The 27,942-nt window shown below is 41.5% G+C and overlaps 1 protein-coding gene across 2 annotated transcripts; it reads left to right on the plus strand.

The window, feature by feature from the left end:
• Positions 1-213: 213 nt before the first annotated feature.
• On the plus strand, positions 214-27,931 carry braf (B-Raf proto-oncogene, serine/threonine kinase). 2 transcript variants are annotated; one of them, XM_054624234.1, is made up of 20 exons: positions 214-374; positions 6,760-6,861; positions 7,058-7,342; positions 8,103-8,206; positions 8,892-8,994; positions 13,537-13,685; positions 15,025-15,144; positions 15,328-15,487; positions 16,133-16,172; positions 17,615-17,734; positions 19,600-19,736; positions 19,819-19,936; positions 20,610-20,694; positions 20,824-21,000; positions 21,086-21,132; positions 21,290-21,408; positions 21,497-21,628; positions 22,611-22,745; positions 24,589-24,742; positions 26,506-27,931. In XM_054624234.1, the coding sequence occupies exons 1-20, from the start codon at positions 219-221 to the stop codon at positions 26,526-26,528; spliced, it is 2,466 nt and encodes an 821-aa protein (XP_054480209.1). In that variant the 5' UTR covers positions 214-218; the 3' UTR covers positions 26,529-27,931. The 2 variants fall into 2 exon arrangements, with proteins under 2 accessions (XP_054480209.1, XP_054480210.1); XM_054624235.1 differs by lacking the exon at positions 17,615-17,734.
• Positions 27,932-27,942: the final 11 nt, after the last annotated feature.

The following is a 27,942-nucleotide window of genomic DNA, read 5'->3' on the forward strand; positions in this document are numbered from 1 at the left end:
TATAACAATAATAGAACTATCTTTATGTCCACCAGAATAAATGATAATATTATTAAAGATAAAGATCTGTGTGTGTCATTGAAACAGTGGTGGTTGTGTCCCCCCCCCTCCGGTCCGGAGCTCGCAGCCCCGTCCTGCGTCTCTGTCTCCCCCTCCTGTCCTCAGCACCAGCCTGCGTTTCCCTCTATTATTTTCCACTCAGTTCCTCGCAGTTTAAAATGGCGGCGTTGAGCAGCGCCGAGTCCCCACCGCCCGTCTTTAACGGAGACGCCGCGGAGCGGGAGCCGGGCAGGGAGCCGGGCCTGGAGGAGCCGGGTGCAGGGCCGGACTCCTCCTGCACGTCGGGGATCCCCGGAGGTCCGCAGGATGAGGAGGTAAGCGCGGCGGCGGCGGCGGCGGCTGCGGCGGGCTAGCGGGGTCTGAGCTGGGCAGGGGGACACGGGCTCCGAGCGGAGGTAATTGGATGTGGGTCTTCAGGAAACACCGGCTGTAGCCGTGGATCGTTGGGGGGGGATGCAGTGCACCGAGGCGACGCACTAAACGTAGACGGTTCAACCATAACACGCGGCTTCCACCGAGCAGAACAATGCGACGGACGGACGCGAGCAGGAGGGGGATGCTTTTACCCGGCGGAGCCTGTGTTTATTTCGGGCCTGCTGCTTTTATTCCATTCGCTGTTGGCTTCGTCTTCCAGGCTCACTGCAGCGGTAGCCTGGTGCGCCAACCAACACACACACACACACACACACACACACACACACACACACACACACACACGCACACACCGCCGTTAACGCAATAAAGACTTACGCAATTACACCGTTTTCTAATGCGCTCTAATGTGCCCAGTGTTTCATTTTCACCATTCCACTGAGGTCCTTTACCTCAGAGATGATGAGGATGGTGATGGTGATGGAGGTGGGTGGTGGAGGCTAACTGAAGTCGTGCTTGTCTTCTTTTTTAGGTGCAATCTAGCTACACGCGCTACTTTTATTTATATTATAGGCTTTACAATCACTGCGCACACACACACACACACACACACACACACACACACACACACACACACACACACACACACACACACACACACACACACAGAGGCTGTGACCTCATCATTTAACACACAGTGACCATGTATCCTAGCCTGGGAATGTGTGTGTTCAGTCTGCAGGTCAGAGGCCTCACTGCTGGACCGCTACAGCAGGCTCCATCTCATCAGCACCATAGTTACAGGGACGGTTCAAATATTCGTAAATATAATGTTACTACTACATGTCCTACGCTTACATTTAGTGACCTGGCCCTCTGACTAATGAATGGGGCCCCTGGTCCAAAAAGTCAGTCTGATATTGGCATAGTGATAAAGTCAAAGGATGACATAGAAATGCAAACACACTCGCAAGAGTGGAGTCGAGAGGTTAAGAAATCCTGAACTCCCAAAGCGATTCACATGAGACCACCTGGTAGATGTCAACATGTTCCTTCACTCTACAGGCCCGGTTTGTAACACTTGACTTCTCCTTAATTTGTGGTCGACATGTCCAACCTGAGGTAACCCTGATGACATCACTGACATCATCAGGGTTACTTTCTCAGACTTGACAAAGCTCCCCTAGAGCCACGCAGGACATTACTTGTTTCACAGACTGAGTAGTACTACTCATGATGAGTAAACTTGTGTACGTGTGAAATTGCGGGTTTCCCACTCAAGTACATTTTCAATTAATATCTAGATCAGCTCATAACTTGTTGTTATGAGTTGTCTTTTCAGAGGGGTACGGTGTACCATGTCATCTCTCTCATACTCTTATTAAAAACTCTATATTCAATGGAATAATAACTCCAGCTGTATTCAGCCTGTTATCCATAGGGCTGGGATGTCTAACCAGCTAATGCCTGGATGGTAGCAGAAACCTCTTTAAATCCTAGGTGCTATCTAGGTTGACTAGGGAGGTATTGACATGCACATAGCTCTGTTATTTGACCAAAAATATTAAAGAGCCAAACCACTGGCGTTGCATGTTTTCGCCCATACACAAGCTATCAATACTTCACCACTGGCCATTTTCCAATGCATCACTTTTAACTTTGCATTCCAGACAGCCATTGGCTTCAGCTCGAGTTTTATGTGAAAGTTTCAAAACTTGTGGATAATCCATCACAATGAAATTCATAGCAATTTTTCCCAGAACCATCCCCTGGAAATTTTTGTCCCTAAACTAAACTCTAGTGAGGTTCGAACTCAGCAATAATTGTCGATATTGATTGTTCTGCAGGTTATTTTCTTGTCTGTCTCCTGATTCCAATATGGCTCGTCATATGTTTTCCTTTATTCCCCAACCTAAAGATTAAATTCAATTCAGTTTATTTTGTATAGCCCAAAATCACAAATTACACATTTGCCTCAGAGGGCTTTACAATCTGTACACATGCGACATCCTCTGTCCCGGAACCCTCGCATGGAAAAACTCCCCTAAAAACACCCTTTAACAAGAAAAACTATTCAGTTTACTGTGATATAAAACTAGGAATAACTGTAAATCTTAGAAGCTGGAGTTTTGTGTTTTTTTGTTTAACAAGATTCATCAATCCAAAAAGTTATTACTCAACTATTCGTTTCAGCTCAGAAGTCCAGGAACTATTGCAATAACTAAAAAATTCCTATCAGGACTTTACTTTCTGCATTTCCCATTGTGTTTAAGCCTTGTTTGCTGTTGTTGGTTTCTACAAACAATGGATGCCGTTTAATGAAACAAACTCCATCCTAAAAGTTTTTAAAGCCAATTCCACCTCTTGAGCAAGTTTATTTTCTTTTGTGGGGGCATGAACTACATTTGGAGCCTGGTGCATGCACTTGACGTTCAGATAAAGTTCTGTCCCTAAACGTTTCTTGAAAAGTTCCTGCCGTAGAAACTGGCTGATTGTCACCACAGTTGAGATTGTGATCCATTTTTAGTGTTACAGTTAATGGTGTAACAGACCATTGTCGATCTGAGATCCGTAGACTCCCCCTCCCAGTTCGGCACACATCATTTATGCTTTTCTAGTCTATGATCTCTGATAAATGTTACATTGTAAACAACCAATCTGTGTTTAAATTGACAGGAGGTGAGCTAGCACCGTTAGCAGCACCGTTAGCAGCACCGCTAACGACTGACGAATGAAGGTTCAGCTCAGTTACATTATGATGCATTCAGGCTCTGTTCAGTGAAAATTAGTATTGGGTGAAGGTAAATTATAACGTTATCATGATGTGTATTCATGTAAAATGTAGTGTTGGTGAGAAACTTCAATACATCCAGTTGTTTAAAGAAAATGTTTTCACAACAACATAAATAGATATTAGAGATGAATTATGACATTTTTACAATAGCAAACAAAAGACTACTTTTAATTCATAAAAATACAATATTTTTGTCTTATTTTTGGAATTGTGTTTTCATGTAAAGAATAAAACACTATAGATGACTATAACAAAATAAACGGATAACATTTAGAATTTGTAATGGTTTACAGTGACTTCAGAGCAGTTGAATTGATTTTTGGGATGGATGGAGCCTTGTAGACCAGCTGCTATAATCAAACAACAAAGGGATCAGTATCTGCCAATATGGATCATCAATGATCAGTAATTAGTATTGGCGGCAAAAAAACCATAATCAGGGATCTCTTAAAGTTTTATTTGGTACCTTTTCTCTTTTGTGCTGGTCCGTTCTGTGACTCTGATCCATGATACGATCTGAACCTTGAGCTTTATGATCCGTTGCACCACTACTTACAGTGGTTGCATTCTAGGATGCTTCAAGACCGGTGAGCCGTGAGCTGTTATAGTTATATTGTCACAACATCAAATCCTGGACAATTCAAAGGATGATGTCAGTGAAAGGACATGGTATCTTACATTAACAACAGGCAGAGTTTTTATCTGACTATTTGCATCTGAATGATCACATGATTATTGTTATTTATAGAAAGTAACTAGATTCATTAGTGAGGACAGACAGACTGTAGCCTGTTATGAATGTAGGACTGGAGTGCACGTTAATATCATTTTTCTTTAGCTGTACACCAAGCTGATTGCGTTTTAAAATGGAAATGTAGTGGTGTGGATGTAGCCTTAGTGATGCGTCCCAACACCTGCCCCTTTGGTCTTAATGTCTGCTCTCCGGCCACAGTCCTGAAGAGCAACTAAAAGGCTGAAACAACCCAGGGGTTGTACATAACAGGTCTTGAGGGCAACCAAACGAGTTAACAGTTGAATCCTTTGTTGAAAGAGTTCATTTGTCAGTTCACTCAAGTTTGTAACTTCTAGGCAGTTCATTCACCATCTGGGCATTGGTTGACATTATCTATCGTGGCCAAGCAAGAACACTCATAGGTGATAAAACAAAATCCAGATAGCCAAGAGTCAATAATGGCATTGTATAAGATACATAACTGGTGTCTCTCAATATTTTACTGGGTTAATAAGAAGAAAATGAACTTGTTATTGTGAGATGGGGAAAGAGGAGCATCTAAAACTTTAAATACATGTGTATGACTACGTCTCTGAGGTCATAATGGGTTGTCCTAAACTAATGTTTTGCACTAGTGATCTCATGACAAGATACTATTTAGGAGCTGGTCCAACTGTACTTGTAAAGTTTGACAGTGGTGTCTGATTAGTTATCTACTAATCGTAAGATGTCTGGCTCTTGTTGTGCTCACATTTATTGAGTTATTGTTGTTGCTTACAAACTTGAGTTTGCCTATGTAACCAAAGGAAAAGTAAGGCACCGTGAGCTAGCAGAAGCGAACTCTGAAGCTCCTGTGCCTGACATATGGATCAGAGCTGTAATGCACCAGGTAGCCAGAGAGGCATTCAGAAGCACTGGCACTGTCTGACAAACATTACTGTGGCCTTGTAAGCAATAGAAGAGAAATCTTCCTGTAGTGCTTGACGGATCTCTTGATAGTCATTTCTGACAATTGGAGATTTTGACTGGATAAACTGGACAGTTTTAGAACTGGAATCCCACACACGTCTAACTTTCACCTTTTGGGCTACACATGGCAAGTCAGTTAGATTTAGATTTCCCCCTAAGGGCAGCCGTAGCACAACACGCCTCGCTGCAGTGGTCACTGCAAGCGGGAAGTTCTGGCACATGTTGGCGGTGGGCTTTCTTGGGAGGATAATGTACCTGACTCCGATGAGATGTTGATGTCATCTGCAAACAAAGCTGGTGTCTCCGCAGGGATGACCGCTGGCATCAGTGTAACGTTGGTGGCTGGAACAAGGACTTCAGCTGCATCAATCTCAATCTCGCTTGGGCTAATCAACAAAGCTGGGGACTCCCACTGACCCGGACTCTTGGATCCCCAGGATGCATATTACAAAAATGTACACATCCCTGCACAACTCTTAACTTTAACTTTAAACTTTAAAACACTTTTATAACAGACTCGTTTGAATTATATCATAATTAATAAAAAATAATCATAATTGAATTGTCCTGTAGTATTGCACTGTTTGTCATGCACCACTCACCAAGCCAAATTCCTTGTATGTACAAACATACTTGGTCTTTTTCACAGAGTCCGCTATGTTGCCCCCATCATGTTTTAGAGGGCCATTCACGATTTAACATCTGCCATCCTAGTTCTCCTACAAGCTCTGCTCACATAAGAAGTTTCAGTTGGTTGCAACTTGCAACCTAACTACTAGATTCCGCCAAATTTTACACACTGGCCCTTTAACAGCCTAATGCATTAACAAAAATGGATAACAAAAGAAGGAAGTTTCATGCTAACATATTTAACAGAATAAAGTGACCACATGACTGTTAGTTCGTCAAGATGGGCATTTGGCCCCTTGCATGGTAGCCACTGCCATCAGTGTATGAATGGGTGTGAATGGAAGAATGGCCTTTAGTGTTAAAGCGCTTTGAGTGGTCAGAGGACTAGAAAGATGTAACACAAGTCCATTTACCAAATGAAGGACTGCCTCTAATATAAGCCTGCTCCAAATAAACCTCACGCTCCTCTGCAGATATCCTATCTAATAATCATGAAAAGTGAATATTACATGATGGATCAGCTGTTGGGTCCTTTGACATTGGACAACAATTTTAAACTTGGTTTAAACATACTGAAAAAAGCGGCAAAGGACTCTCTGTTCATGATCTCCAGCACTGCTGCTCATGTAGTGGAGACTCAAGGGATGCACCTATACCACTTTCTTACAGAACAAGAACAAGTACTTACATATGAGTACTTGCCAATACCGGGTATCCATATGAGTACTTAACAATAACATTGCAGTTCTGTCAATAACTTTATTTATTTTTTTCATTTTCATTAGATGTTCCTCACTTTCTGACTGTAACAAATTGCACATACACTTCAGCTTCAGATATAACCTGTTTATTCATCGGGTTATCGTTGCAGCTAGGCAGCTTATTAAGGCTCACCCGTCCAGAGGTTAACTTCACCTTGCATAGCGGTATCGGGTGCAGTTGTATGGGAGTATTACTAGTACACTTCCTCAATACTGGTATCGGAATTGGTGCATCCTTATCAGGGACAGTGCAGTCTGCCATGTCTCTTGCCCAAGTCATGACAAGAGTTACTGTCTCATGTGACACACTGACCATTTATATGTTGTAGTTTGACCCTGGCATTAGGCGAGAATCTTTTGGACATTAACTCAAATCTGGCTGTTGTTCATCAACGGTAGGATTTTAAATTGTTCATATCGTTTGCTTTGCTTCCCCACAGATCTGGAATATCAAACAGATGATAAAGCTGACACAGGAACACTTAGAGGCCCTTCTGGACAAGTTTGGAGGAGAACACAACCCTCCTTCCATATATCTAGAGGTAAGATAGTGTTGACTTGAAAGCATGCAGTTGCAGAGAAATAGTGTGTTGTGCCTGTAAATAAAAATAAAAGTTTTTACATCCATGCCGTATGCACTTCACATCGCCTTAGCACATTACGAGACAATATAAGTAAGTGTCATTTTGGGTGTGGAAGCAGTTGAGTCAGTGCTCTATGGTGTGTCGTCTGTGCCAGGCCTATGAGGAGTACACCAGTAAACTGGACGCCCTGCAGCAGAGGGAGCAGCAGCTGCTGGAGGCCATGGGTAACGGGACAGACTTCTCCTGCTCTCCTTCAATGCCAGCCCTTCTGGAGGTAAAGATGGGAGGTTGTGGGGTCCCCGGGGGGGCTCAGGCCTTTCCCTCAGCCCCCAATACCTTGGCTGTCCTGCAGACCCCCACCGATGCCAGCCGAGCCAACCCTCGCTCCCCCCAGAAGCCCATCGTGAGGGTCTTCCTGCCCAACAAACAGAGAACAGTGGTATGTCTGACGTCCTCTCTGAGGATACTTATGTTGTGAACAAGATTTTCAGGTTTTGGAGTTTGTTTGTCCTAGAATATAAGAAACCAAAAGCACATCATTTTTTTTCTTTTCATCAATTCTATTAGTTTAGCCAAATATCACATATTTGCCTCAAAGGGCCCGCCTCAGATAAGGAAAAGATACCCCAAAAAAACCTTTAATGGGGGGAAAAAAGGAAGACACCTCAGTGAAGCAACAGATGAGGGATCCCTCAGGATGGACAGGACTGCAATTGATGTCAAGTGTACAGAATAAACAACTTGAAACAATTAGCAATAAGATATAAGTTAAGATGAAGCGTGTTGCTGTGGTTTACTTTCCATATTCTGAGAGAAATCGGTTCCACTACAGCAGTTGCTCAATAAACTTAAACTTTTGGGGTTTTTACAAAGTTAAATGCAAAAGGTTGATTTATTGAAAAAGACTAACTCATTTTATCCAATGACTTTACTTTATTTCACTTTCACTTTATTAAAAACTAAGGATTAACATTATTTGTAGGGTGATGATGTCCTACAATATGATACAGACATTCAATGCTTCATCCTAAAACCACAATGTAAAAGTATTTAGAACACAGCCCAGGTGTAAAGGTACTTAGAGCACAGTCTCACTACAACTCTACAATTGAAAGTTTCAGCATCCATACTTGGTGTGGTTGTCTCAGCTCATTTTCTTTTTGATGTAAGTTCAGCGAGTGCTGTTGTGGTGTGTTCAGGTCCCGGCTCGCTGTGGGATGACTGTAAGAGACTCACTGAAGAAAGCTCTGATGATGCGAGGCCTCATTCCAGAGTGCTGTGCAGTCTACAGGGTACAGGACGGGTAAGTCTACATGTAATGTCATCTTATCACTGCTGCAAGTGTTTACTCACTTTATTAAATAAGGTGCTCTTCTCCTAATGGAATTATATCTTATATTTTAAACTCTACAAAGTCCTATTAGGGTCAATGTAGGTAAGAAAAACAAGTTATATTATAAAGGAGCCAGGGGAACAATGTCATATTGGGATAAAAAAAACCTCTGAATTTTGAGATTGAAGTAGTTGATTTACGAAAAAAAACCCTTCCATAATCACTTCTTTACTACAATGGCCGAATACGCTGTTGAAACAATGACCTCAGAGCCAGCTGTAATTTAGCAAGAGCTGCTGAGCTTACACTCTTCTCCCTGGTATGACCATGGATGCTGACCAGCTGGTCACCTCAGGAGTTGGCCTGCTATCTCCTGAAATGACCAGCTGGATTTGACAGGCTTGCATGTCTCAGAGAACTTAGGCAATAAAAGGTTGTAAGGAACAATAATGTATATATGAAGCAAGAGAGAGAAAAACCTGTCTGAATGTGGTCCTTATTAATCAACGAAAGGTTGACTTTCTAGATGTGGCATGTGCTGCTTTTCTTTGGTAAAACCATCGTGGTTATGTTTGTACAACTTTTGATATGGTGGATAGATTAACAGCATTGTGAGGTGTAAGATTTTTTCATAACTCACCACTTCCTCTTTCAGAGAGAAGAAGCCAATTGGCTGGGACACAGACATCTCCTGGCTGACAGGAGAGGAGTTACATGTAGAAGTGCTGGAGAATGTTCCGCTCACCACACACAACTTTGTAAGTACTGTTCGACCAAAATGTCACATGGTGTCTCCAGTGACAATAAACATTATATATAAATGATATTGCATAGCCTTACACTGGATGGATAAGCACCGCGATTTTTTGGCCAAGCGCTGCCGGTGACCAATTGGGCTACAGACACAGAATGCGCCACTGATCAGAGCTCCACGGCTGGCTTGCTTACGCAATGGTTTTGGCGTCTGGTCCGTTTGCTTCATGTGCCTTGAACGATACTTGCAAGAAACGCATTGATAATCTATGATCAAGAAAATAAGTGATATATATGCTATAATTGATCTGAAAAACAGAGATACTGCTAACGAAAACAGCCGAGGAGCAGAACCACTCTTTGACCGGTGTGGAGAAATGTGCTTCTGATATGGACAGTCAGGCTTCTGCTCATTCAACAATTGAGTGCGGCGCTTCCACATCCAATCTAAATCTGAACCTTGTCCAGCTGTCAGAAGAATCACATCAACGACACCTGTCAAGATTTCATTGATGCTTCCCATATTCAACACCCACAATCATCCAATAATCCAATGAAAACCCTGAAACAAACCGCGCAATATGATAACTAGCCTCCACTGACCTCAATGAGTGTGTGTGCCTCTGAGCCGCAAGTGTGTGGGAAGTCAGTGAAAGAGAAAAACACCAGCTTTACCTTCTTCGAGATTGCGTGAAGTAGTCTGCATCGTTGTAGTCAACTTGACTGGCCAGTTTTCTCTGGAGTCTGTCAGGAGGAGGAATCTGTTTGCAGCAAACTTCAAGTGGAAATTGGCATACAGAGATATTAAAAGATACCAAAGAATTCATGACGATTGGGCAGATATGGCTCAATGGTACAGCAGGGTCGTCCTTTTAATCAGAGGATCGACAGTTTGATCCACTGCTCCGCTAGTACATTTACATGTGTCCTCTGGCAAGACACTTGACCCCAAATTGCTCCCTCAAGCTGTGCCATCGGTGTGGGAATGGTTAGTTAGATTCCCGATGGGCAGGTGGCACCTTGCATTGTAACTCCTGCCATCAGTGTATGAATGGATAAATGATAACATGTAGTGTTAAAGCACTTTGAGTGGTCGAGAGAATAGAAAAGTGCGATGCAAGTACAGTCCATTTACCACTAACCATGACCCGAGTGGTGCAGTCAGGCGACCACCTGCATAATGAGGTGTGGAAATTGTCTCAAAGTATCTATTCCATGTCCCAGGAAATGGTGACAATAAAACAAGCCCTCAACATATCTGCACTTGCATCTGTCCCAATCCAAGCTGCCTCTAACAGTGAGACAGGGAGAGGGCCAGAGGCATCCCCTCCAGTCTACTATAAGGTCTGATATAAAGGCAGTTATGTAAGAGTCACCTCAAGATCTCCTGTTCTGCCTGAGAGCAGAGGACAATTGATGGGAAAATGCCCTGTTAAGTTACAGTTTCCATCCTTTCAGGGAAGATGGAGGATGAACCAGATCCCCTGATATATCTGGAGAAATATTAAGATTTTCTGGCTTTTAACCCACTGGCTGAAGGAGTGATGGCAACCTTAAGGAATATCTTGCATGGAATGGCAAGAGACTAGTGGGATGTGGCTGATTTTAAATATGCATACCTTGTCAGAATTCCAGAAAAGGTTTCATGTTGCCTTTTTGTCTGAGGACTATGAGGATGAACTGGCAGAAAGAGTGAGTACAAGAGTACAAGGCAACGGGAAAAGCATCCGTGATTTCGCCTATATCTATCGCTCCTTGTGTCAAAGGTGGAGCAGGATATTCAAAAGGCTTAAGTGCTCAAACTGATCTTCAGGGATGCCAATCCACATATGGAAAGCCAGCTCCGGGGAATAGTTGCTACTGTCGATGAACTGTTGAGATTGGGACAGCAGCTTGAAAAAGACAGAGCAAGTTCAATATGATGTACGAAAAAAACAAGTTGTGAAACAAAAGGTTGACTCCTGATTCCAACAGAAGAACTATGCCCCCCCTGTAGATTACTGCTGCAGATGTAAAGGCAGTCATGCTCCATATTCCTGTCCAAACTTCAATCATTCCAGGAAACCAATTCCTTTTATCACTCAAACCCTCAGCAACCCAATCCGCAACCCTCTTATCACTCACATCATCATCAAACACGTCCACAGACCTCCAAATCTGCAGGCAAACATAACCGCCCTTCAGTTAACACCTTGACCCATACAGCACAATCAGCGTTATGCATTACCTCCCATTACTTTGTGCAGGGTTTAATGAAGTTCACCAACCCTGCAGGGAGCTATAGCAACACCCTGCCACGGCAGTTGAAAGTGCCATTTACTGGAAGGAATTGGAGAAGCAAAGCTGTTGTGTTATGAATGTGTATGAATGTTGTCTGCATACCCATCCATACACAGCTGGCACAGCCTGCGTAAGCAATTTGGGGTTAAGTGTCTTGCCCAAGGGCAAATTGACATCGACTAGCGGAGCCGGGGATCGAACCACTGCTCCTGATGATTGAAGGACGACCCTGCTATACCACTGATTAGGATTTTCGCCCACTCCTGGGAACATCATTTCTATGATGTCCAAGCTGTCCTTGACTAACTCAAAAGCGCTGGCCTCTCTGAACATGAAGAAAAGTAAACTGTGCAGGACATCTCTGAAATTCTTGGATCGTATTGTGTATGACACTGGAGTTTTGGAGACAAGACAGAGGCTGTGCGCAACTTCCCATTCCCCAACAACCTGAAAGTCTTACAGAGGTTCATGGGCATGGCAGGGTGGTATTATCGGTTTGTCTCCAACTTCTCGCAAATTGCTGAGCCACTCAATGCCTTAAAGACAAAAGGAGCAAGGTTCCTCTGGTCACATGCATGCCAAGCTGCTTTGGATACACTTAAAGAACATCTGGTCAATCCACCTGTCCTCGGTCAGCCAAACTTAAATGTTCCTTGTGTGTTCAACACCAATGCCAGCGAGATCAGACTGGGAGCGGGACTGGGCAAGAAATCCAACCTTGGAATTGAGGAAGTCCTTGCCTATGCCAGCTGCAGCCTGAATCCAGCAGAGAGGAATTATGCTGCCACCAAGTTCAAATGCTTGGCTCTGGTGTGGGCATTGGAGAAGTGGAGAAAACATTTGGAAGGTTGCCTTTTCACTGTGGTGACAGATCATGCCACTCTTCTGTGGGTGTTTTTAAAAGCACCTAATTCAGCACTTGTATCTTCAGGTGGGCACTTAGGCTTCAGGAATTAACTTGGACTGTAGAATACAGGCAAGTAAAACACTGTGCCAGATGCTCTCTTTCTCGAGCCCCAACGGGAAATCAGGTGTGTGTGTGTGTGTGTGTGTGTGTGTCGTGTGTCGTGTGTGTGTCGTGTGTCGTGTCTGCTTCTTCAGGACCATCAAAAGAGCTGCCCATCGCTCTTACAGACGTGTGGAAGTTGCAGCATGAAGACTCTGAATGCTAGGCCCTGTATGAAAAGGTTGTGGAAAAAGGCCAAGTCATTATAAACTCAAATACCTAATTCTGCATAACGGAGGATCTCATCTACTGTGTTGTCACACTCCCTTACAAGGCTATGTACCAACTATACATACCTGCCAGCTTCAGGATGCAACTTCTGGCTTATTTCCACCAAGACCCCCTCTCTGGTCATCTCTGAAGGCACAGAACATACCAGAGATGCAACACTTGTCTATTGGACAAATCTGAGCTGGGATGTCCGACAACATATTCTGTCAAATGTGTCAAAAATATAAACCTGAAAACAGCAAACTGGCGAGCAAACTGCCAAAACTCTGTGAAAAGTCCCTGTGAGATGCTTGATGTGGATATGATGCAACATCTCTGCCTACACCAAGATTGCGCAGCTGGCAGACCTATCTTTATTTGTGTCCAAAGACCTTGAATTGCACGTTTTTGCCAAATAAGGAACTATGATTAACAACGACGAGTTTGGGGATCAAGATGGAGTCTGGTTATGAACCAATCCTCTCTCCAAAGCACAGAAGCCCCTTCACTGCAAAATAAGTTTGTGAATGGACCATATTAGGTGGTTCAGCAAATTGGGCCGTTGGACTACCAAGTTATTTTGGAGACTTCTGGGCAAGACCTAAAAGTTGTTCAGATTTCTTGCCTGAATTCCTGCTAGCCTAATGCTCAAGATCTGCAGGATTGAATTGTACTGGAACAAACTGAACTGTTTTGAGTTGTGAAAAAAGAACCAAACGGAATCTTTACAGAGTGGACTGAACTTTAAGACTGTGGGACACACACTGTGGGACACAAATACAGCAATTGTTTTTCTCCCTTGATTGCAAACCCTTCTTGAAAGCTGAACTGAGTTGTGGTCTATTTGTTTTTGCAGTGCTGTTTGTTGGTGACATACATTTATTTGCTACTGGGTATTTTCTTTATTGTTTTGTATCGTTTGACTGAGCTTTTTCCTTTCTGTTTCATAACTATCATTTGTCAGATGTGATTCTGACTGGCACCCCGCTTCACTTTAAGGGTCTAACCTGCTACACCCTTTGTGGTCCTGATTCTTTGTTTTGATTTATAGGTGAGGAAGACCTTCTTCACACTGGCCTTCTGTGACTTCTGCAGAAAGCTGCTCTTCCAGGGTTTCCGCTGTCAGACCTGTGGCTACAAGTTCCACCAGCGTTGCAGCACTGAGGTTCCCCTCATGTGTGTCAACTACGACCAACTAGAGTAAGTCACACGCAAAAGGAAGGACCATGATGCTCCAACTAGTTTTAGATCGAACCAACTGTACAATGTAGTCTTGTCATGGTACAATAATCTCTTTGGATCCTGGATTAGGGTTATTATAGCAGTGCTTAAAGGGGCCATTACTATTACTTATTACTCAGTACCAACTGATCCAGTACCTTTTCAGTATTGTAGACACACATAACGTAGTTATTGTACATATCTTGCATAATAGGCCTTTTTACTGCTTTAACGAGCCACACATTCTGTGCAATCAGTGCCAGGTTTTCACAATAAATGTATTGTAATTTTCTGATTTATCCAGAGAAAAAACCCACTTTTGATCTCACCTGCTGCCCAGTCGCTTTTAGTTCATTTTGTGCAGGAATCTGGTGGATTGGTGTTTGCTGGTGTATGACACTGATATGTATTCACTCTGCATGCGTTATTGCATTGTGATGCCTCAGAGTTAGGTTCTTGCTCAAGGACACCTCGGCATGTCAGAGTGAACCACCAACCTTGTGGTTACGGGACAAGCGCTCAATACACCTTTCTGTTCCATGTCAGACTTGCCAGACATTAAGCTCTATATTTTTACTGGTCGAACACCACACACTTTACACATCATAGTGTGTTTCCATGTGTTGAAAGTACTACTTCATTGTGATAAAAGGTTTAATGAAGCCTTACTGTCTCCAGATGGAGCTGTGTGTAAAGTGGAATAAATGACCCTAAGTGAGTCAGTTTCAGTTGGGGGATGAAAAAAATGTGGAAGTGTGGAGTTAGAAATAAGTTGGCTTACCAGACTTGCCACCTGTAGAGGCTCCAGGCTACATTAGTTGTACATAACATAACATAGCCCAAAAATTTGACTGAACAGTTGAGTTGCTTTGTGGATAATGTAGGCTTCAGGATTTGAGAAGAAGGAAGAATGTGTAAACGATATTTCTGCTGCATCAATTTTGATCCTTTCCTTTTAAGACTGTCTATTATGAGTTCATCAATGTGGTGTGCTTAATCAATTGTATACTCTTTTAAGGTTGCTAAACTTAGTAGTTGGTCTGTTCTCAACTATTTTATTGCTATTGATTGATGAGCCTGCGGGTCTTTTTGCTTTTTGCAAAATGAATGTTGATTCTGTCCTTGATTTTCAACTGTGCGATGGGAGAACACAACACTCAATTTGTAAGTCCCTTCCTAAACAAAGCTCTCTGCTGTACAGCTGTGTGTCATCTAGTGTCTCCTGATCCAATTCTACGTTAGGCTCCAGCCCCGAATAAAGTTGTGTGGAGAATATTTGAATAATAGAGAAGTAATCTTGATGATGTTTGTTCTGCAGCTTGTTGCTAGTGTCCAAATTCTTCGAGCATCACCCGTTTACCCAGGAGGAGGTCTCCTCAGAAGGGACCACCCCTGTGTCTGAGGCCTGTCCATCACTCCCCCCATCAGACTCCACCGGGTGAGTCCTCTGCCTTCACACTCCTGAGTGGAGTAGGAGTAGGAGGAGGAGTTATTCTCCTATTGATGTACCGCTTTAGAGTTTTATCAAAATCTTTGTTTTTCATTCAGTCAATGTGCTTAAAAAATAACAGAAATGTGAATATCCCTGTCTACTTTTCACTTACAAAATTCATCTTTACAGTTCTATATGCCACACCACTGTGTCCCCGTCCAAGTCCATACCCATCCCGCCCAGTTTCCGGCCCAATGAGGAGGACCACCGCAACCAGTTTGGCCAGCGGGACCGCTCGTCCTCAGCCCCCAACGTCCATATCAATACCATTGAGCCTGTCAACATCGATGTGAGTCTGCTACCACTTTGTTTGAATGACTGATTCTGATACATGTGTGCTTCTCGACCATTTTCTATGAACTGCCATCATGGCCATCATAGGTGTTGGTCCCACCAAAGCTGATACCACTGATTATCACCCTAACTAAAGAAAAGTAGCTAACCAACTAGAAGCTGCAGTTATATTTGGCAGATTTAAGTAAACGATGATGTAAGCATTATATATTATTCATGGAATAGTCCCACTCTTCTGTGTTGTAAAGGTAAGACTGTTTGCTGACTTTTTATAATGCAACTCTCTGTCTTGTCATTGAAGATAAACTTCAGTTCTACAGCATAATTAAGAATCTGGTAATGTGTTCGAATGAACTAAAACAAATTGTGTGGATACATCCTTGCCACCTCAATTTGCGCCACCTATAGTTAATGGCACTCACATTTTTTAAATGTGTTAACCCTAAAATTGACTTGGCATTCAGTCTAATCAAACCTTTTAGTACTTAAATTGGTTATGAAAACATGACTAAACCTCCAGTTACACTTTCTGTGCCAACCGTTCCTAAGGATGCTGCTACAGTAAACAGTGCAGTACAGTAAATTCTCTGTATTTGTGAAAAGTCTTTGTATTGTTAATTCCCCCATCCATTCTTTTCAGGACCTGATTCGAGATCAGGGCTTGCCAAGGTCAGATGGAGGTAAGGATCCAAATAGGAGACTTGTGGCTCTTTCTGTGGCTTTTTTTCCTACCATCCCGCGTCTGCGTGCTCTTGGTCTTTTGTGTGTGTGTGAAGATCAGACCCAAGAAGTTGACTTGGTTCTGTTTAGTCCTACACCGTACCAGTCACTGAAAGCAGTAGCTGAGGAAACATGTTTTTGGTTTTTTTTCAGATCTGTGGGTTTCTGCTAGAACAGAACTTCCACTTCAGCAGTTTTCTCTTTTCAGTCTTATTTTGAGCTGATCTGCCAGAATGAGCTCCTCCTCAGTAGAGTAAGGAGGAACACACAGAGCTAATGTCATTTTTCAAAAGTTTAGTGATGTCAAAAACAGCTTAAGTTTGTCAGTTAATAAGGGGCCTGTTTTAGTTTTCATTATTTAAAGATAATTGATGAGGTAAGAGAGCTAATTCAAATTCAGAAACAGGGTGTCAGCTGGCACTTAAAAGTTCTAGAAACATTCAGAAGGTTGCATGTATCGTTTATTCAAGTAAATGCAGTGAAATATGTCACAGTTTCAAGGGACAATTCAAAGGTTTTGGATATGCGACGAACATGCTCTTACTTTGTATGAGAAGTCTGGTAACGAGTTTTGAAGATATCCAGTGCAAACGTTTTTAAGATTGTTCCGTGTCAAACTAGCCATCTACTTAAAGGAGCAGTTCAACATAAAGTTCTATGAGGCTGATTTGTGATATTGGGCTATACAAAATAAATTGAATTTAACTGAATATGCTGCAAAATATATGTTTATGCTTTCTTTTGGGGCTACATGAGAAACTGTGCCACCCCTGTCTCCTCAAGTGAACCCCCCTTTCGTATTGTAGTGGTTTATTGCTTTTCTTGTTCTGGGGATTTCTGACTGACTTGACGCACAGCAGTTTCAATAACTCGGTTCTAACTGCTCTGCTGGATAGCTGCTGGCTAGCTTGACGTATCCTCAATTCAATTAAGTTACAATTACAGTAATATTGATGACTTTACGATCAAGCACATTAGTCGTTCGTTCTCCTTTTAGAGGCTTTTTTCCACGAAGCAACTATTTCTGATTGGTTGGTAGTGCTACACAAAAATATTTTTTTTTTGTTTCTGTTTGTGTATGGAATAAACAGACCAGACACAAGGCGTCAGCCAGGCTGCTTCCAGTCTTATGATAAGCTCTGAAGCCTACTTAACACACAGACATGACACTGATATCGATCTTCTCATCTCACTTCAGAAAAAGAGAGCAAATAAGAGTATTTCCCGAAACGTGGAAATGAAATGTATTACATATATCTTTACTTTAGCAAAGACATGTGGTGTGGTGGGAGGACTCCTCCATCCAGAAGCTCAGTTGTAGCCATGGACAGTAGTTAGTTTGGAGGTGAGAGGGGCAGGGTGAGTAGCAGTGATGGTCTGTCTGTTTCTCTTTGCCCTGCAGCCCCCCCGACCCACCCCGCCCGCTGCTTGAGGAAGCACCGAACACGGACCTCAAGCCCCCTCCTATACTCCTACCCCAATGACATAGTGTTTGATTTTGAGCCTGAGCCTGTTTTCCGAGGTAGTTAGGCCTCTGTGTGTTCCTGTGTCCTTCACCCCTCCACCCCACACCCCCCACTCCCCACACACCAACCTCAGCCCTGTGTCACATCCACTGTGTGTCCCTCTCTCTCTCTCTCTCTCTCTCTCTCTCTCTCTCTCTCTCTCTCTCTCTCCCCTTTATGTCCTAACATGCTCTCTCTACCACACACCTGTTGCTCGCAGGTTGCACATAGATCTACTCTGATCAGACACTGATCTTTCTGTGGTTGGTGATTGAATTGCTGTGGTGCTCCCTTGATCAATTAATGCTAATCGAAGGGAATAATTAATCAATAATTGTTCAAATCTGTTGTTCACTCGTTCTGACTCCAGGCTTTAGTCACAGTCAAAATGCGTTCAAATGAAACATCCGCTGCGCTGTGAAAGCACACACACAAATCTGCATTTGTTTAGTTGGCTGCAAGATTTAAAATAGAACGTTATAAACAGGACTTCATGTATTTAAAGGGTAAGTTCACCAAAAACCCTAAAGTTGATCTACTTTCTGCTGAAGAAATGGTTCCAGGAAAGACTGATGACTAATGAGTCTGTTCTTTCAGCCGGGGCTTGCAATGTTTCAGACCAAAAAATGCAATAACGATTTAAGTTGCAATTCTATTTATTCTCCGTATATCCAGTTTAAACATATGTTTGTACCAAACAAAGTCACAAATTTATCTCATTTCAACAGTAATAAAATAATGCAGATTGTAACGAGTCAGTCAGAGAACATTTTTGTACATATTTATTAAGATGACTTATTAATAGCAGTCTCGCTTGATACAAAGAATCATCGGCATTCAAAAATGTGCTACAGCAACCTAGTGGTTAAAGTAGCTAAGACCTGCTGGAAGAGCCACAAAGTTCAGATGATGTGACTCGCTTACTTGCATGATCTAAATCTTCCTGTAGTTTCACAAATGTTCTATGTAGACTGTTGTAGATAGAACACTGGAATAAACCTACTTTTGTAAATAAGATGCTAAAAACAAGGGAAGTTAAATAGTCAATTTATTTCATTCAAGACAAACTAAAAAGCACAGGAAACCATGTGACGGCTGAGTATTACTTTATTTTGTTTGTCCAGTTCACTAAATTAATTTGAATGACTTACAGCTGAGTAAATTTGCATGCAACACTTTTCATTATATCCCAAAACATCAATGGCTGACTAAAATGTCCAACTTTTAATAGTTAAATGTAGCATGAGCCGAAGCTGAGCATGCATTTTATTATTTCTTATCATTCTTATTGTTCTCTAACTTATACAAAATATAGTTGTTTGATTTAAAAATGTATATTTTGGTGGAGCTAGACTAGCAGGTTCAGTCTTTCTGCTAACCAAGGCTGAACTTGTCCTGGACCTTTGTCTGTACTGGAGCTTTTTTTCTTCCGTTTTGGTCTCATTATAAATAGTTTAAAACCACCGTTAAAGAATTCCATTGAAGAGACAACAGTTCACATCAGGCTCCTTCTGATCAACACCATGGAACCCTTAGTGATCCTGACAGAGGAAGTTAATAACAGTGATGAACTTTGAAGTCTAAATTATCAAACCGTTAACGGCCATCCAACAAAGCACCCCCTCACCTATGCATGTGACCACACACACACACACACACACACACACACACACACACACACACACACACACACACACACACACACACACACACACACACACACACACACACACACACACACACAAAACTGATACAGAAGCCTCAATCTCTCTCCCCGCCCTTTCTTTACTTTTCTGCTTTTTCTCTACTTTTTGTTTTACCTATCCACCTCACCTCTTTTCTTGTATTGTTTCCTTTCTCTTCATCCCTGATCCCCCTCCAGGTTCCACCACAGGGCTCTCGGCCACACCTCCCGCTTCTCTACCTGGCTCTCTGAGCAATGTCAAAGTTCCGCAGAAGTCGCCATGCCAACAGAGGGAGCGCAAGTCGTCGTCCTCGTCTGAGGACCGCAATAAGATGGTGAGGCGCTGTCTCAGATGTTGCCATTTTTCTGGAGTTCATTGTCTGTGTGCTTGTGCTGACTGAGTGCCCTGTGGAACAGAAAACCCTGGGGAGAAGGGACTCCAGTGACGACTGGGAAATCCCAGAGGGTCAGATCACCCTGGGCCAGAGAATAGGCTCTGGATCATTTGGAACCGTCTACAAGGGGAAGTGGCATGGTAAGACCAATGCTGACCTCTGTTTTCTGACCAGTAGCATCAAGCTAGGATGCTACTGGGTATCAACTCATCATTCATATAAATAAGCCAGTGAATTTGCAAATTACAAACGCATCAATGAGCCACACTGTTGCACTGTGTTCCCTTATTTCCTTTATTACCCTGAACACACACGCTGTAGTTTGATTTGACTCAATCCCACATAGACCGTCCTGCTGCAACAAACACTCACTACAGCACATGTGGATCAGTTTGCCACTGAAAGTAGTCCCAAGCAAATGCATTATTCTTTCCTATTTGAATAACTATTGCTAAAAACTACAGTAACCAGCTGTTTAAATAAATTACATAGCCTTTAAAAAAAAAAATCTGAACAAATTAGACTCATATCAATTTCACCAATTTATTCTTGCCGTTTCACACAAACATGCTAACAATTCGGACTCAAGACACTCAATACCCAAGTTGTTCCAGGGGCCCTTCACAGCAGCCCACTGCTCCTAATGTGTTTAAATGTCTGAAACAAGTAATGACTTTTTAAAGTAGCTGCACACTTAGGTTAGGTTAAGTTAGAGCCAACAACAGGGCTCACGAATTTATCAGCTGTGTTTGTGATTTTCTTAAAATGATAATTTTATATTTTTTTATTGACATGTCCTCCATCTCTTCCAAGGTGATGTGGCAGTGAAGATGTTGAACGTCACTGCTCCCACACCACAACAGCTTCAGGCCTTCAAGAACGAAGTGGGAGTCCTCAGGTAACTTCTGCCCTCTTTCCCTACAATCAGTGGTAGATTCCGGCACCTTTTCTACAAATGAACATCTTATTATTTAAGTATCACCGCAGTTCTGTGTTCTCATTGACCTGTGTGTTTTTTTTTCACCAGGAAAACGCGTCACGTGAACATCCTGCTGTTCATGGGCTACACCACCAAACCTCAGCTGGCCATTGTGACCCAGTGGTGTGAAGGCTCCAGTCTCTACCACCACCTGCACATCATCGAGACCAAGTTTGAGATGATCAAGCTGATTGACATCGCCCGACAGACCGCTCAGGGCATGGAGTAAGTCACCCCCTCCCCCGCAAATGGAAAAGCTTTCGCCATGTGTGTAATTTGGTCTGATAACTTTTCTCTTTTCCTCCTTCAGTTACCTGCATGCCAAATCAATCATCCACAGAGATCTGAAGAGCAACAGTATCCTTTTAGACATTTCAGTTCGTCTTAAGGCCAAATTAAATTCAAAGCAGCTGCTGATGGAGGGACGAAACCTCCATCCTTACAATGCAAAATTCCTACTTCAATAGCTCAGACTTAGAAGAAGAGAGTGTTTCCTTGACCTCTACTCCTCCAGATATTTTCCTCCACGAGGATCTGACAGTGAAGATTGGGGACTTTGGCCTAGCTACAGTCAAGTCACGCTGGAGTGGCTCCCACCAGTTTGAACAGCTGTCTGGCTCTATACTGTGGATGGTCAGTGTTCATTCCCTACCAATGACCCTTCACTAAGTTGTCTTTTTAATAGGTGTGAGAAGGTCAGTGTTAACCTGTGCTCTCTCAGGCCCCAGAGGTGATACGGCTGCAGGACAAGAATCCCTACAGCTTCCAGTCAGACGTCTACGCGTTCGGCATCGTGCTGTATGAGCTCATGTCAGGAGCTCTGCCCTACTCCAACATCAACAACAGAGACCAGGTAAGAGGACTTAATAAACCACACAGATGTTTCAAAAACAACAGAACACATTGGTATAAGTACAGTTTTATTTCTACACAGTTGTCACAATGCATCTCAGTGACATTGGCAGGTTAATGTGGGTGGTGATTTTTCGATTATTAAACGAGATAAACCGTGTTAACATCTTAAGGAAACAAAATGGTTGGTAATGCTTTATTTTAAGGTTATGGTAATTAGCATTAGTTAATTGGTAATAAAGTCCTTCATAAGATGCTTGTTAAGATTATTAGACTATATAAGACTTCATAAGTATATGTGTTAATGATAGAGTGGTAAAGATGTTTATTGCTAGATTATAAGACATTTATTAGCACGTCTTACAAACTTGTTAACAGTTCATAGACTGCTTAAGAACGTTAAAAAGGGTATGGGTTAGGGTATAATAGAAACAAAAACACGTTTATTGCGTTAAACGTACCATTTATGTCATTGTTGAACCTTAACTTAACTTTTGGATACCTTTTTAAATATTTATACATACTTTATATTGGATTTCTTTTAGCAGTTATCCATGCACTTATTAACAGTTACTATGCTTTTTGTGACTACCAAATCTAAAGCAAGAACAATGCCTTGTATAAGATAATAAACCCTTTATTATCTGTCCTAAATACTTAGGCTTATTACAAGGACATTAATATAAAGAGTCGCAAAACTATTTATCTGGCAAATTTCTTTTATAAAAAAATCTTTATTTGGAGTATGTCCATGCACCATTTTAAGATTAATCTTATTAGTTTTTTTTTTTTTTTTTTCAATTTAATGCATCTTTTATTTAATGAGAAAAATCAACAGTCAACAGTTTAAAAGTATTATAGTGGCACAGTCCAGTCACAATTCCTAACATGTACATTTGGTACATTGCTGTAAGCTACAGCTCTTCACAATGTTTATCCCAGCAAGCAGACGTTCTAATGACTCATATCTTCTGTTCCCATAGATCATATTCATGGTAGGTCGAGGTTACCTGGCTCCTGACCTCAGCAAGGTGCGCAGCAACTGTCCAAAGGCCATGAAGAGACTGATGGCCGACTGCCTGAAGAAGAAGAGAGAGGAACGACCTCTCTTCCCTCAGGTGAGACAAATAAATGCCAATGCTTCTATAGTTCACTGGGAGGTGGCAGATGCAGACGAATTATTACAGTTTTAAGAATCAGATACTTATTTTAAAATAGGCTTGCGTTAGATACAGTGCTTCATTCTTAATCATCCCCTGTATTAAAGAGTTCATATATTAACATGTTACTCTTTATATATATTCAGTGTAATGTCTCTTTACACAGCATGTATTCCATCATTGCAACAATACAGTCATATCACACTCACATATCTTCTGTTCTCACGTTTTTCATTCAAAAATGAATTCCATTCAAACCTGCTTTTCCAGTCTTTCATTGAGTGTGAAGCTTTTGTCCATGAATTGCAACACTTCCTCCACAGATGTTTCATAATAAAAGCCTCCCAGCAGCTCAAATAGCAGAATCCCTCCCTTTCTTTGGAGGATTTAAAAATGAGAATGAGCATAATGTATAAATATATGGTCATTATAGAGAATGAATTAAACCAACCTGTCTGTCTGTCTGTCTGCAAGCTAGTTAGTAGCTAGCTGGCTACATATCACCCAATTGTTGTTTCTTGATTGAGTTCATTATTATGTAATACCCAATGTTTAAACATGCTGTGGGGATGTGTCTACCCCTTTTTGCAGTGGGAGCAGTTTGTAAAACACCGTCACACTTTTTACACGCTGACCGGCTCATTGCTCCAAAAACGTTGACGTAAATTCACAAATACTCCTTATTTGAATAAACAAATCCCATATTGGGAATCTAAGGGGTTACTTCTGTCCTGAAAAATATAAAATATCAATAACAGCTTTTATAAAAAAAATGTATTGGCAAGTAAAGAATGATAGAGCTGGTGATGAAAAGTAATCCCACTTGTTGTCTAAACCCAAACCTTAAAAACACAAAATCACTCAATGTGGAAGCGTCCTTCTTCAGGCAAGGAATGAGGTGAATACTTCTTATTATACTTCTTCTCTTTTTATACTTCATCCTCGTCTTCTTATGATGTACTTCTTCCTCTTATCTTGTTGTATTGGTAGGTACCATTTGATTGAATAACTTCTGGTCACTAGATGTTACAGCTGATGTTGGACATACTGCCAATGAAGCAAACACATCAATTAGGCCTACCGCCAACTTTTTTCAAATCATTTTGTAGAAAGGTTCTTAATATTCAATATTTATGGTATAATACTTGAACTGCACAGCAGAGGTAGTGAGAAGGGTAAAATATGGGAGGATGCAATGAAAAACAGAATGGTTGACAGGTGTGACACTGATTGACACATCTGCAAGGTAGAAGATAATATTAAGTTATAGAAGTGCTTGTGAATTTATCATGCAGGCCGTTATATACAAGTAATTCCACCCCATATATTTTTTTTCATTGTTTCTCATACCTGGCTGTTGTTGGCCTTTACTTAAAAGGGCCAACCATGTCATTATGTCAATCCTTTTTAATTTGTAGCTTTACATTAAAGGTTAAACTCTGGTATCAGTCAGTGATGATAGGATACTGTGTACTGGCAGCCTGAGAATATGATAAAGCTCAGAAGATAGGTGTTATCTTTTAAAATATTTTTTATTTTAATTTTATTTTCAATCTGTGTTCTTTGAATCATTTTTTTCTTCTTGGTCCCATAACCTTACAGTTTTGATTCAATTAAGAATTGATTGGCTTTGCCACCAGATGGCCTCAGAGGTTTACATGATGAAAAAAAGGAGCCGAACTGAAGCAATGACTCATTAGTTACACAGCACACTCCATAGTTGATGGTTATGTTTAGTCAGTCATACAGTTAGTTCATATTCTGACTGATGGCCCTGCGGCTGTGCTTTGTATTCTGTCAGATCTTGGCGTCCATCGAGCTGCTGGCACGCTCATTACCCAAAATCCACCGCAGCGCCTCAGAGCCTTCGCTAAACCGGGCCGGCTTTCAGACGGAGGACTTCAGCTTGTACGCCTGCGCCTCGCCCAAAACCCCCATCCAAGCCGGCGGCTATGGTGAGCTCATACACAAACATCAGTCTCAACAACAGTTGTGATTCAGTACATTTACTAGTACTGTAAACTACTCCACTGAAGAAGGAACGGTTGTCAGCAGTGGCCATACTTCACAATTATGTTTTTACACTTAAAATACAAGATAAAAGTGAATGCATAAAACTTAAGTATTAGGCTGAATATTGGTTATATAGACTATTTGTTGTACACTTTATAAGTACTACACTGATTGAATGTGGAAAGGCTTGAACTGAATTGATTATTAATGTTAGCAGATTTAATGAACATGTAAAGAAAGCCTTTATAGATAGGCCATCAAATACAAGCAATCAATACTAGCTCTGTGAAACAGATATCATTATTCTACTAAATGTTTTCTGAACCCTCTGCACCCCCGTAAACATAAATGTTACATTCCTTTCTGTGATAGACATTTTTTGCTATTCCTTTAGTTCTTGTTACTGTAAAAGCAACTCAACCATTCCTGCAGCTATTACACAAGCCTGTCAGGCTAACTGGTTTTTTTTGTCCCAGTAATAATTGCATTAAACAATATAATTGTCATTTTAAGATTGTATTATCCCACTGATATAATAATAAGATAATACTTCAAAGAGCAATTAACTTTTAGTTCTTAAGAATATTCAGAAATTGTAATGTAAAAAAAAAAATGAAAACATCCTAAATGAAAAAAGAAAATTACAAAACCAAAAAGAGTGGTCTTTGCCCTGGAAGGCTTTTAATATGGAACCTCCATGGAGGAAGTTTTTGACTTGGAAGTCTCAACATCTGGCAAAAGTTTTAGCAAAGTTGAAGTGATGGTGTCAGAAAGCATAAGCATAAGGAAAAACTAGTTGAACACATCCCCTAAACCTTTTTATCGTAGCCTCCCAATTCAAAACCACAATCAGTCAAACAAGAAGCCCACAGACAGAACAAAGAGGTTTGTATTTGGAACTGATTAAAGCATTGTAATCATAAAGTTATATAAAATACGTGTAAAGAAAAACATATGAAGAATGTAAGTGAAGCAAAGTATGCACAGATATTAACCACAAATATCAAAGCTGCCAAAAAGATAAACATTTCTAAAACAGTATGTCTCCCCGTAAAAACCTGTGGTTAATGTGCTAACATTAGCAGAGCACTTTAGCACATTATTACTAGCATTAGCATGTCTATGCTATGCTAGCTACTGAAGGTATTCTGAATGTGTGCCCCTGCTACTTTTGCTTTTTAATGATTATATAAGGGAATAAAGACCTTTACAGGAACAATATTGTTCCTTAACTTCATGTTCTTCTGTATGGATCTCCAGTTGATGAGGTGGTTCACTTTTACACTTGAGCTTCTATCTTTATCTTGTTAACCTGCTTTCAATCTTGATATTTTCATCAAAGGCATTTGGTCGATCCTTTTGTTTGCTTCTCTTTGAAATCGCTTTTCCACAAATACGAATATATTTCTTAAGGAAGTGCATTAGTGACACTGTGGGCTTCATAGTAACTCTGACAGCATGACGGATAAGCAGTGGAGGGGCGGGGCTTAGCAAAGTGTTAAATTGTATGGTAATCTTCTTTTAGAAAGCTGTTATTGACCATGTACCCAGTTAGCAGTAACCGTGTTTTCTTAGAGAACCATCCAGGTTAAAACTGCTTTGCTGTATTGTGAAGATTCACATGATGAACAGATACCCACAGATAAATCTGAATCCGCATTCTTGTGGCTGCACACTAATCTTCTGTGTCTTTATTGCTTTTCAGGGGAGTTTTCTGCGTTTAAGTAAGTGCTGCAGATTCCCACAAGTCCATCTCTCTTCGTCACTTCTCAAAAGTCTCGTGTCCATGCGGTGGATTCATTCATTACTGAAAAAAAAACTGAAAAAAATTGTCTCAAAGAATGTGCTTCACTCTTCCTCTGTCAACCTGAAGAAGGCAGCCTCACTGGAGTCCTTCCAACAAAAAGCTGTCCAGCAGGCAAACGGCTACAGACACAACACAATTAGGAAAAAAAAACACTATCAAGAAACTTGAATCACACAAAAATGAAAGGGAAAAAAAACACGACACAAAGCTATCCATACCAAAACGTTTTTGGAGGAGGAGACGTCAAACTCCACAGATGGACCTGCCTGCTGGAGGGAAAAGATAAAGGTGAAAGGAAGAGACGGAGGCCAAACGTCAGGAGGAGTCCAGGCTTAGGGAGCCCTCCTGTGCAGGTGAGGCTGAACCGCTCTCTGAGGGACCGCAGACACGGGGCCCCTGGACGGAGAAGAGGCCTGCCGTCTGCCGGTTGAGATAGAGGGCCGAGTGTGAGCCAGGCGTTAACCAATCCCCGAGATGAGCTCGAAGTTACTTAGCAGGGTTAAGCCCTAAGGAAGCTGACTTGAAAGTACGATCTATTTTAATTTTTTCATTTGTTTCTCAAGTTTCAGATTTTTAGCCAGCTCTTAGGAATGCTGAGCTTTGTTATCGGTTTATGGCGGCTATTTTAGAAGAAAGCTTTCTTTTCGGTCACACAGCCCCTCCCACCACCACTCAATACTCAAATTCTGCAAAATACAAGTTTGTCTCTGACAAATTCAACACCCATAAGGAAACAGTAACAGCTGTTTATCTATTGACATATTTTGTTCTACCTTTTCAAACTTCAAAACCTAGAAATGAAAACAGAAGAACCCGGCTGAAAAGTGTGGGGCCTACGCTTTTCCAACGAAAGTTCTTTGGGAGGAAAAAATGCCCATTTGTTTGGTGATAAAAGATCCACGAGAGGGATTTCTCATAAAAATGCCTTGTCTAAGCCAACTGATGAGGTGCTTGTTAATTAGCCAGCTTTAGCGGTGTTGGAAAGAGACGCTCTACCTGTTTTAAAGGTTTTCATGTCCATGCGAAAGCAGCAGAAGCGTGTCGTGTTCTGTGAGCACAGGAGCTGTTTAAGGGGGTGAAAGTGCAGATTTGTTTGGTGATGGAAGCTGCACAAGAGGAGTTTCTTATTTAGTTTAAAGAGCCTGGTCTTATCCGAGCTAGTGGCCGGCTTTTACACTGAGATTCAGAGTTTGTACAGTTAAGTTGTGACACAGCATCTTTACAAAAAAGCTTTCCTTTTGCTTCACACGTTTTTTTTTTCTTACACAAAACCCAACTTCAGATTTTTTTTTTTGTAATACCAATTGCATGTTGTGTTTCTTTTCCCCCCTCATG

The sequence above is a fragment of the Anoplopoma fimbria genome, chromosome 23 (genome assembly GCF_027596085.1).
Source record: "Anoplopoma fimbria isolate UVic2021 breed Golden Eagle Sablefish chromosome 23, Afim_UVic_2022, whole genome shotgun sequence".
Classification (NCBI taxonomy): Eukaryota; Metazoa; Chordata; class Actinopteri; order Perciformes; family Anoplopomatidae; genus Anoplopoma; species Anoplopoma fimbria.